The 12,453-nt window shown below is 29.1% G+C and overlaps 1 protein-coding gene across 4 annotated transcripts in view; it reads left to right on the forward strand.

Annotated features, from left to right (window-relative positions):
* Positions 1-12,453, forward strand: part of LOC129958231 (uncharacterized protein CG43867-like) — a 189,074-nt gene that overhangs the window by 147,974 nt on the left and 28,647 nt on the right. For all 4 annotated transcript variants that reach the window (XM_056070521.1, XM_056070522.1, XM_056070524.1 and 1 more), the window contains 5 exons: positions 136-221; positions 610-690; positions 9,351-9,527; positions 10,887-10,992; positions 11,086-11,198. In XM_056070521.1, the coding sequence (XP_055926496.1) occupies positions 136-221; positions 610-690; positions 9,351-9,527; positions 10,887-10,992; positions 11,086-11,198 (563 nt within the window). The remainder of the gene's footprint in view (positions 1-135; positions 222-609; positions 691-9,350; positions 9,528-10,886; positions 10,993-11,085; positions 11,199-12,453) is intronic.

Raw genomic sequence — 12,453 nt, forward strand, 5'->3', positions numbered from 1 at the left:
ATAAATGTAATATTTGCTTTTTATTTTTCGCTATTTTATTGAATTACAATTCATCTATTTTACTAGGCAATAAAAATTTTAATATAAGAATTTCCTTTAGATTTTTATTGTTAATTTTCTTTAATTTTATTTTAGTTCTTCAGAATGTATTGCGCCGAAATGCAACAAAATTACTCTTAACAAAGGATGATAAACCTGCTGCCGAAGGCTGGTTAACGAAGGTAAATCAGTTTTCATTTTTTCTCTCTCTCTCTCTCTCTCTTTTTCTTTTTTTTAAGTGGCTGATTTTATGCCGATAAAGGACTTAACATTTTTTTTAATTTAGATTTTGTTAAATGATAAAGGGAAAACATGTAAGAGCTGTGTAAAGTATATAAATTCATGTATGAGAGCTTTTTATTTTTTTTCCCCCCATCGTCAGTTAATGTTTGTGTGTCCTGTGATTGCATGTTGATAACAGTAACGATGAATTACTTCAATTTAGTTTCTGCAATTTTCTTTGAAAATAAAATTGATTTCTTCATTTAGTTAATTCAGTGTCTACTCATTAAATATATTGTTCCTGCCTTAAACTCCAAATATTAAATGTACTTTCCATTTTCTTTTTAGGTGAAACATGGCCATTCACGTCGTTGCTGGTGTGTGTTAATCGGCAGAATGTTTTTGTACTTCAAAACACCAAATGACTGTGTAAGTATACTTTCTGTTTAAAATAATATATTATTTGATTTCATAGGGAATTGTCTTTAAATCTTTTCTTTTTCATGTCTTTAAAAGTTACTATATTAATCTTATAAACTACTATGAGGGCTTTAATTTTATCTTTCGTGTTTCCTTTTTGAATCAAGAAAATGTCGGAGACATTAAAATCGAATTATGAGTTAGAACATGAAATCCTAGTTAATTGTTAATAAAAACAAAATTAGATTTAAAATATTTTTGGGGGGAAAATTTGATGAATTATTTGAAACCAGGGTGAGTTTCTTAACTATTTTTGTTCATAATGATTGAAGTTGAAAGAAGTAATTGTAAAATTTTCTCTATTTTGGAGAATTTATGAATTATAAGTATATTTGCAAACAGTGGTAGATTGTTGTTTGAATTTTTTCATCTCTATCGAACAGCTTTAAAGCATGAAGTATACCAATATTCTCATATATTATCAAGTATAATATTTCCTGTAATTTAGAAATGCTTCTGGAGCTATTTGATAATTTGTATCAATTACCTTATGGGGGAAAAATATCTTCAAATACTCATTCATAATGATTAAATATTTATTGTATATAAAAGCATAAAAGTTTTGGGGGAGGACGATCAAAATGTTTTCATTTAGTAGCCCCTAGCAGTGATGAACTCAATTCGTACAGAAACGTTTATGTATTATACTTCAAGGTGATGCTGAAATAGTTTTCTAAGTGATTTTACTATTTTAGCTGCTTTACAAAATTAATGGTAATGTAATTAGTAAAATTTTCTAAAAAAAAACAATGAATGGCAATTCAACGCAATGAATATGTTTCGCGCATTAGGAAGACATTATTTATGGAACATGCTTTATTAAGACAATTGGGCATGTCTCTAATTTGAAAATGCACATACTCCTAGTGAAATGTTATTTTTTTTTTAAACTATCGGCTTCATTATATATTTGTAGGAACATAGGTAAAAACTCAATTAATAAGAAATGTAATTATTTGATATGACTATATGAATCGGTTTCTACGGATGAATAGAATGCATATTTAACTACTGCACCTCTGTGTTTTCTTTTATTTCTATTAAATGCTATCAACTTTTAAAAGTTCCATCAGTGAGGAATGAAACAAAGATCACTATATGTTCAGTGGCAATCCCTAATACTCCGGACGTATTACACCATTTTTCAAACAGACCACAGAAAATATTCATATCGCTATCCATATCTTTATCATTCATATCTCCATCCGGATCCGTATCTGCACTTTTGTGGGAGCATAATTAAAGAGCTGGTTAATTAAAATAAAATAAATAATTCATATAACTATATATAGATGATGTATATAAATGAAATGTCGGCTTCTAGAGGATGATAGAATATATAGTTGATATTGGGCTATCCATCTGACGTGTAGATAGACGAAATCCGCTGAAAAAGAAACGTTTCCATGTCTTCAGCCCATCTAGCTCCCAATAGCTTGAATGTCTCTCGAAAGTATCATAATCTTATATTTCCACATATAAGGAAGGGATAAAGGGCGCTACTTTCATTCCACAAGTGTCGTTCTGATGTGTCGATCCCACTTATATAAATAATAGATTCATGTGTACATTTGATTTTCTAAACAAATAATCGAAGATTGTGCAAATAAATATATCTTACCCTTAATACGGGTCTGTTTAATCTGTTCTATGAGAGCTAATGAAAAAAAAAGAAAAGTTGTCGCCTTGTACAGATGAATTTACTGTATATGGGAGCGTGTTATACGAAATTCCACTATATTTAAAGCAGCGATAGAGACAATAAAGCAGCGATAACCTACAAAGAGTTTCTATCAAACCAGTCATGAATCAAAATAAAATGCTTTTTTTATTCATACTTCCTTTATAAGTAAGTTCTGTTTTAAATTTCGACCGCTGCAATGTTTAAGGCATGAACGTTGAGTAGCAGCGCTATGGCGTTATGGAAAGTATCATATCTTAGTCAATTGGAAATCACGCCGACTATGAAATACGCTTTGTCATTTGATTTCTGAATGCAGAAGATGTGAAAGCAGCTAAAATTCATCGACTGATTAATGAGGTGTGTGTAGAAAACATGAGCGAAGGGACGATAAGAATATAGATTAGAACATTTAAAGATGATTACACGATGAAGAACGAAGCTTGCGACATTCTGCCATTATTAACGAGTTGAGGGAGAAGTTAGTGAGAACAGAGGCATTACGATTTTATCTTTATCTAATGAGTGTCCTCAAGTTCCAAGAAGGGCTCTTTAGAGAATGGTGACAGAACATTTAAATTATTGTAAGTTGTATTCCGAAAATCTTGACTGAGGTGCACTTGTGAGAAGTGATGAAACATGGTTGGCCCGAGACAACAATCGAAGAAATGGCGCCATTCAATACCACCGAAGGACGTGAAGATCAAATGAACAATTTCACCCGAAGATTCATATGTATTGTGTTTTAAGATAAGAAAAGCGTGATGCTGTGGATTTTTTGCCTCTTGTTGTCAAAATAAAAACTGAGATTCTGACTACACTGAGTAGTGTAATTCAAAACAAAAGTCGTGACATGCTGAATAAGGGGATTGTTTTACATCATGACAATGACCGTTCACTTGTGGGTAATCGTACCCAAGATATCACCACATCAAACAACTTGACTACTCTCCATTACCATCCCTATCTAGCGCATAGTGCTACCACTTGTTTCTGCTTTTAAAAAGGATTCTTGGTGTCAGCTCTGCAACGATGATGATAACCTCAAAACGACCTAATTGTTGTGGTTATCAGATCAAGCGGCAGCTTTATATGAAGATGTACAATACGATGAATGCCTTAATAAAGATGGAAATTATATTGAAAAATATATCAAATTACAGGGTTGTCATGTAAAAATGAAATTGATAAAAATTACTATTGTGTATTTTTTATTTCAAAACAGTACTTACTTAAAAAACATTCCTCTTATAAGGTCGCCATGCCACCGGCAGCATAGGAAAAACCGGAAAAATACAGGGAAATTTTTCATAATAACAGGGAAAATACTGGGAATTTTAAGTTTCTTAGTTATTTTTTTCCTATCCAAAAAATGGCGGTCTCTAAAGATGACAAGAATAAAAAATGGTAGTCATAGCTTCCAAAAACGAAACATTACCATTCGCGATTGTGTAATGCGGAAACTCACCCCTTCCCTCTCCCCCCTTTTTTTCTGTACAGATCATTGCAGTTTCTGTTTGCGAGACTATTGCTCTTTTTCCATGAGATTTCCGGGGAACTGCGGAAAAGAATAGAATCATTTCTCGGGCGGGATTAGCAACATTCAATCTGTCGTTTTTAGTAAATCATATTTGAGTTTATTGAATGTTTGTTTATTATTTGAAAAACAGTGAACTTCTTCAAAGTAAATTAGAGAATTTAAAACAAAACTTTATTTTTCTTTTTAACAATGACTTGCTTAAAATCCATATTTAATGCGAATTCAAAAATCAACCCTGATTTTGCTGAATTGTTTCGAGAAGGTCTACAAAATCCATTTGTTGCGTACTGCTCGCTTTGTAAGAAGATAATTAGCCTAAGTAATATGAGAAATAAGATATTTACTGATCATGCCAAAAATAAAAAATAAAAACATACAAGAAATTGTGCCAGTTCAAAAGAGTCATCATTGAGGCTGGGCTTAAGTATCTAAAAGGAATGACACGTAAAATCTGAAAACGTCAGATTTAGTTTCTGAAAAAAAGTTGATTTCGAACTTTTTAATTCAAGAACAATCATTTAAAGCTGAATTTTTATGGGCATTAAAACTTGTTGCGTCAAATTCGATCTTTAATTTTTTACAAAGATATATTGGAAATATTTTCTCATATATTCAATGAAAGTGAAATAGCTAAAAAATGTACGTTAGGCCATACAGAAATGTTGCACTTTATTTTTAACCGATTAGGTCCATTAGCTCCATGAAACTGATGGGTGAAAGATCTGCAGAAATTGATGCCCGAATACTTGAAATGGCAAAAAGGAATAAACAAACAAACAAAAAAAATCTTGCTTTATATTGTTTTTTGTTAAGTAATCATTAAATGATTAGTATCATGATAACAAAAATATTTTGTGTTTTATTTCCCCCGAGTCCTTAAATTTGTGTGACTTAAAATTAAAGAGCGTATGAGGTAAAATATTCCTCCTATTAATATATAAATTTTGTCTCGGTGATTTTTAAATAACAAATAAAGATAAAAAAATTTCTGTGTGTAAATATAAACCTTATTTAATATTATTCGAAATAATAGCATATTCAAATTGTTGCTGCCTTTCCTTGCCATTTTCATTCCTTAAAACCATATTCCAATATAAATAGCAAATGAGTGAGTGCTATTTGCGCATTTCCTCGTATCTCGAATATACGTACAGGGAAAACACAGGGAATTTTTTTCCCTAGATTTGAATGGCAATACTGTCGTAATTATTATTAGTATTATAATCAATTCGTCTCAGTTCGAACGAAATTACGAGGAACTTTTTAAAATGCATTCTCAACTTCCGTTATCTCATTAGTGTTTGAAAAAAAAATCGTCATATTTATTTCGTTTTTATTGTGTTTTGTGTTTATAAATTATCCTGGCCTTTTAATTTTTTTCTTTTATTTTTGATTTAATCTATAAAAGTATGCACACCCCTGACTTAAAGCAATCAAAGCTTTTTCTTTTCTGCTTATTGAAGCAATTTTTAAATATTATGTATTTTTTCTCTCAAATATACAAGGTTTTTCAAAACCCTTGGTACAAATTTTAAAGATGATGAAGCGCATCCTAGATTAGAACAAATTATTATACAATATATAGTTGTAGCTCAGATTGTCAAACGTTAGAGTAAGTAATTGCTATGTCCCAAGGTGATTTTCACAAGAATGTCAATGTGTAAAGCGGAGGAATTTATGAAAAAACACAGAAATGCTAAAAATTGATATGTCTGCATTGCACTGGTACATTTTGGAAACAAAGCGATCGGCATACATTGTCGAAAACGACAAACACTTCTCATAGATACAGAAATCTTGGGAACATCAATTGAAGTTATTGGAATCAGTTGGAGTTGTCAGTATGAATGAGACTTTTTGAAATAACACATAATATTGTATAATGATATAAAATTTCTTCAAGCAGTGCTATGTAATATTTCTACGATATCGAAACAGTGTAATATTTAAGAAATTTATAATATGGTGCAAAAATATTTTCCTGATATTGAGCAGTGTTATGTAATGCTATATAACATCATATAGTATTGAATAAAGTTTAACTGAATTGTATACGGTTATATAATATTATAGTGCATTGAAAAAATATGCATTTGCACAATTCTGAAAATCTGAAATTTCTATTAGAGTAAAGGAAAAAAATATTAATGTTTTAATTATACATATAGAGCAAGTAAGTCTCTATGGTTCTATCTGCAACTCCTATAGTTCTAACGCAATCTCGTATCATAACACTTGCGATTTACTTTGAGTTTCGAATCAGAGATTTTTATGTTGAATGATCGACGCCTGATCCGCTGAATTAACAAAACTTTAAAAAATGCAGGTAGATTATGATAACTGAACATCACTTAAGGAGTTCTATTTCATATTAAGCAGTATGCTGTTACTAACTGTATAATATTTTTGTGATGTAGAAAGTCAAATCCAGTTTTAAATTATTTTAAGAAACTAAACATTCTTGAATTTTTAAAGGGGGAATAAAAAAAATCTCTTCGAAATCAAATCAAGGTAAAAATCCTCTTTCTGTACGTGAACTTTTACTTGGCGTCAGAATGTACTGTAATACATTATACAATATAGTCAAAGTAATGTGATAATTTCTTCCTTTATCGGCTTCAATCAATCTGAAATTCATACTGGTCCGCGCCGATGAACGTAGAATTTATAATTTAATATTTATTTTATTTCGTACTGTGGCATAATTCTAGCATCTTGGGGAATAATTATCCTAGTAAATTCTTCAGAGTATCCTAGTAACTTTTAAATAATTAATAAATCTTTCGTACTTTTTTTTAATCATTATGCCGGTTATGTTATGGTGATTGCCGAATTTTTTCACCACAGCCGCTGGTGATTGCAATTCATGATAAGTCATCACCATGAACACCCGATGCTGAATCTAATATTTACTCATTTCAAAACCACAATGATTACATACAGTACACAGTAATTTCCAAGCGAGTAACGCGCGATCCATTCTCATCAAACCTTATAGCCTTATATGCCGTGGCGGGAATTTGCATATTCACTTGCAAACTTGCTTTCCCTCAGATTGGTTGCCACAAATTTTCATATTCAACTATGGAAGCTTCCATGCTGTGCAATCGTCGTATGGAATACAAGCTGTCGGATTCGTAATTAACGTTCTTCGTGTAATTAGACTATGATGCTATATTCGGGGTTATACATCAAAATACTCGTCTTGACGTCTTCTATCCGAATTTGTAAATATTAGACATTGCATATCTTGTGGGACAACCCTGTATATAATTTGAAGGATGGGAATGTGCACCTCGGAGCGAGAATTTGGAAATTTTAATTACCATTTAATTTATTAAAAATTAAGCGAAATTTTGACGTTTTTCAGCCATAGCATTCGAAAGTATTACAAAAATAATTTTTGCAACATCTTAAAATTCAAAAAATTATGTTTTCAATGGTATCTATTTTTTTGCTGTATGAATTTTTTTTTTTTTTTTCAATTTTTAATTAATGTTAAAAAAAATACTTTAAGCATATTTTCTAACTCTATATTTTTACACAAAATGAAAATAAAATTTAACTTGAACGAGCGCAATACCAATGCATGGGGGGAAAAAAAATAGCTTTTATTAATCTGTTCTCATCACCTTAACAAAGTTCAAATTAAAAGATTAATTAACTCTTACTGCAAGCTAAACCTAAAAAAGTTTAATTTCTAAACGTGTTTTCCTGAAATGAGTATGAAAAATGATAATTTCTAAAAAATAAGTGAAAGGAAAATTTTCTGACCTTTTAAAAAACTGTATTATTAATTCAAGAGTTATGTGTTATTTAAGGCAAACATAACTGAATATATGCTGGATATCCTCTTTAATGGGTCCAATAGCTAATTTCTAAACCGTTGGTAATAGACACGTAATAAGAAAATTTGTCTTAATGAAGTAAATAATACTTTTATATAGTTTGAATTAATAAATCTTCTGATGAATTACAGAATTATAAATTTAGATATAGATCGGCGGTCCTGTGAGTTTTATTTAATAAAATATTTTTTAGACAGTAATATCAAAAAGTTTCACTCTTTTTGCGACAAAAACTGTTGTGAATTATAAAAATCTAAATATCACTACCTAAAAGGAAAAAAAAGTTAAACCATTCATTCACTGCTTCGAAGAAAATATACCTATCGGAGCCTGGAGTTTATCCAAGGTTAATTGGCTTAAAGTATTGAAAAATTGTTGATTTTGAAAATTGTTGAAAATAATAATGTACAAAGCTATATAACTCAATCAGATTTGGTAGCAGAAAATTGAAACGAATTTTGATTAAAAAGTTTGAGTGTCAAGAATATTTTATTGAATATCATACATAGGATAAAAAGATTGTTTAAAATTCAGAATTGTTTCAGAACTGCATTTATTGATTGAAACGAAATAAATATTATTATCTATGTCATTTAAATTCTTTTGAAAATAAACTGAATATTATGATAAATCAGAGAAATTTTATTGAATGATACTTTGAGGAATTGCATAAATTACAAAAAATGTTCTGTAGAGCATATAAGACTTCAATGCTGAACGATTCTCTTTTCTCATATTTTTAAAAAACATATTTTGTATTAGTAAAAAGGTTTTTAATATTGATTGAAGTTTAATCACTTCAGCCACAAATTAAAGTTTAACTTTTAAAGCAGATGATAGAAAATTAAAGTTATGTATAGTACAATAAACATAATTGTGTAGGACTTCTATTAAAGTATGAGTTATATACCTATCAAAATTTGAAATTTAAAAGTGTTTTGCTGAAGAATCTATTAAGACTAAATTACGTAAAATATTTCTTTAAACCTAATGAACCGATTGGTAACTAAAGGCATCTAATAAGAAATAAAACAAAGTGCGCTTCAAAATAAAATTATTTACTTTGTTGGTGTAAAAGTTCCATTATTTTTTCAAAACAACATTTACATTTTTGCTGAATGAATGTCTTTTAAATAATATCTTTATCATGATTATTTTTTTCATACTTCGCCAAAATAGCAATTATCCTTTTATAGAATGCCTAGATATTACTATGTGGTGTCTAAGGAAAATATATAATTCGTATATTTCCTTTTTTGCCTAAAAACCCTAAAGCCGAAGTATTCTAAAGAATGACAGCATTTTATACTTTGCCAGTAACATATGCATTCCATTCAGAAACATTCAGCAACCTGGTAAGAGGGATGGAAAGATAAAAACGAGATTTCAATACCTTGTGTTTTTTGTTGAGGAAATATTAATTATACCATATATAAATTGAGATTTACTGATTATTTAATGTTTAATTTTAAGAATATACAATAAGAATTATTAAACTTGTTGTTCTTTTAAAGTTATAATTATATTTCTTTGTTTCTAGAATCCACTTGGTCAAATTAATATGCGTGATGCTAGAGTGGAAGAGGTACTTCATGTTTCTGATAGTGATGAAGAAGAAAATGATCATAATAAAGTTACCAAATCTGAATATACTGTTGGAATTTTTCCTAATCATCAAGGACCAACATATTTATTGATGGACAGCAAACAGGAAATGGTAAAAGGCAACCTTTTTGTGCATTACTCTTAATATTTCAGTTGTATGTTTGAACAGTTGCATTATCGATTGATTTGAATAAATTCAAAAAATGTTTTCAATTTTTTTAAGTATAAAGTTAGTGAAGGGTTTTTTTTCTTGTCTTTTATTCTCAATTAAAGATCCCATTGTTATTATTATTTTTTTAAACTATGATATATCTAGAATTTTAGGCTAATGTTTTTTTCGCCGTTTATGAAAAGCACTTTAAAATAGTAATAGAATCTTTTACGATTTCTACTAAGATTAACGTAACCATTTTTCTATATCTAAAAGTTATTATTTTGGATAGTTTTTTTTTCTCTATAATTTCAAACTATGAGTATTTTACAGTTTTGAGAATAGCAAGTAAATGTTATAAAAAATTTGAGATGGAATCTTTTCCTTGAACATTTTAAATTAATTATTACTTTTTTGATATAGATACTTATGCAAATTTGGTTCTGAAATTGACAAATTTCATACAAAAGTTCAGTTACTTGATTTCAGATTTTTAAGTATATGCTAATTATTTTACTTATAATTAGGATTACTTTTATGTGAAAGATATATGTAAACATTTCCCAGTATTAAATCCTATTATTAATTTTATTATTATAATATTACCTCATATGTAATGCATAGAATCTTTAATTTTACTGAACAAGTATTTGAGTTAATAAGGACAGCAGTAATTCTTTAGCATCATTCATTATTTCTTTTTATAACTTATACTATCTCTCATTTCTGTACCTTATTTCTTCAACGATCTCAAATCTCAGGCACATCTTACTTTCTTAAAAATTTAATGTACTCTTCGTAGATGTGTTTTCGCTTTCCTAAAAATTTTGGACTGCATTATAAAATACTATGTTCAATTAAATAATTTTTCTTTTTTTATAACCTCTTAACTATCATTTTCATACAACATTTGCGCAACAAATTATTGTACTTTTATCTTATAAGACAAAGATCAGTCATTCATAGATGTTATTAATTTGATACCAAAATTGCTTGGAATTCTTAAACATCTTAAATATTTTACGGACTTCTGAGTTGAATTAATGAGGTAACATTATCCTGAAACAGAAGTTGCTATTTGACTAGATAATAGAGAAGAGAAAACATTTGGGATCCTTAAAACTTGTAGAGCAGTGTCATTAGATATTGTTTTTAAGCATGCATATTTGAAACTATTAAGTTTGCAGGGTTGTTTTTTTTTACTATGCATTAAAATTTATATCATTATTGAACTGAAAATTTGTATGGTAAGATTTATATAATTACATTTCATATAGCTTGTTCCATTTTTCTTTTAATTGTTTTTAATATATCTTTTAGGATTCTTGGTTGTATCATTTAACTGTTGTGTCATCTGGAGATAATTTGGCTGGAACGCAATATGAGCAGTTAATTGCAAAATTAATGGAGGTTAATGGAGAGGAAAGTAAGATATTCTGTTTCATTTCATATACTTTTTTGTTATCATAATTGTATTTCTGATAATATTGAATATTATATATAATGTTTTGCTTTTTAGGCTGTGTTGTTTGGAAACATCCTCTCCTTCTTTACTCAAAAGATCCTATCTCTCAACCTTTAACTACCTTGCCATCTGAACAGCTTCAGCTGGAAGCAGTGAAAATGTTCAAAGTGAGTTTCATTCAGACATTGATATCTAAAGAAATGTATATGTTATTGAAAAAGGATTATATATTAAGGTATTTTTTAATATGGCTAGCGTTGTAGCGTAATTTCTAAAACTATTGAATTTTTGAATCTATATTTTCAAAATGTTTTATATGTATCTAATGATATTTTTAAATCTAATTTGAATCCTAATTAATTTCCTAATTTTTATCTTAATTTATCTTATATTAACTTTATTCTAAAATTATCTTTTATTTCCTGATCTAATTCCCATTTTTTAATTAATTATTTTTAACACACGTTCTAGAAAATTGATGATTTATGCATTTTCTCATGCTCCGATAAAAGATAAAAAATCCCAAACACTTTCACACACCTTTCCCTTGTCTAAATCATGTTGTAAAGAAATCCCTATCAAAATCTAATAGTAATTGACATTAAACATTTCTGTTTCTTCTGCTATTACCGCGATGTAAAGAGGCATCGTATTATCATCGCTTCTCTCTTGTACAAATTACGATTCCTGTGGTGAAAGGAATCTCAATTAAATTTTCAAAAGGTTCTTCTTTTCGAACGCGCATCTGCCAATTATGATTACATGTATGAGCTAAATAATCTTGACAAAAATATTTAAAAAGCTTTTTAAATTCTTCGCCAATGGAATTAATATTTTTTTTTCATTGTTTCCTTTTCAAATTAAGATTTAAGATTGAGGAGCTATTTAATTATATCTTTATTATGTCTACAAAAAAAGATACATTATTCTCCTTATGGTGAGGTTTAAGTGCTAAAATATGAGATGAAATTGAAAAATAACTAAAGCCTATAGCACAGCATGCTCAGACGCACTTCAAATTCTCAGTAGTTGTCCTCCTGTCGATGTAATTATTAAAACAGAAAGGGTGGTTAATTAGAGGAGCAAGGAATGTAGAATATTCAGACAATAGGCGCAACTTTGATTTTGAAGTATCTTCCATCATGGAAAGTCAAAAAAATTGCGTGGAGCTACTATTGGATGTTATAACTAAAGGTAATAATTAGTATATATACAGATGGATCAAAAATGGGAGGGGGGAAGTGGCTTGTGCATTTGTATGGTACGAAAATGAACAAGAAAAAGAATCTAGAAAATACTTTTTTAATAGTTGCATTGAATGTCAATGCAACTATGTTTATGGCAGAAGTGGTGACAATCAGAAATGCTCTCGAGTTTGTCTCTCAACGCAATATAAAATGGGCAGAGATAATTTCTGATTCA

This window comes from Argiope bruennichi, chromosome X1, assembly GCF_947563725.1.
Source record: "Argiope bruennichi chromosome X1, qqArgBrue1.1, whole genome shotgun sequence".
Taxonomy (NCBI): Eukaryota; Metazoa; Arthropoda; class Arachnida; order Araneae; family Araneidae; genus Argiope; species Argiope bruennichi.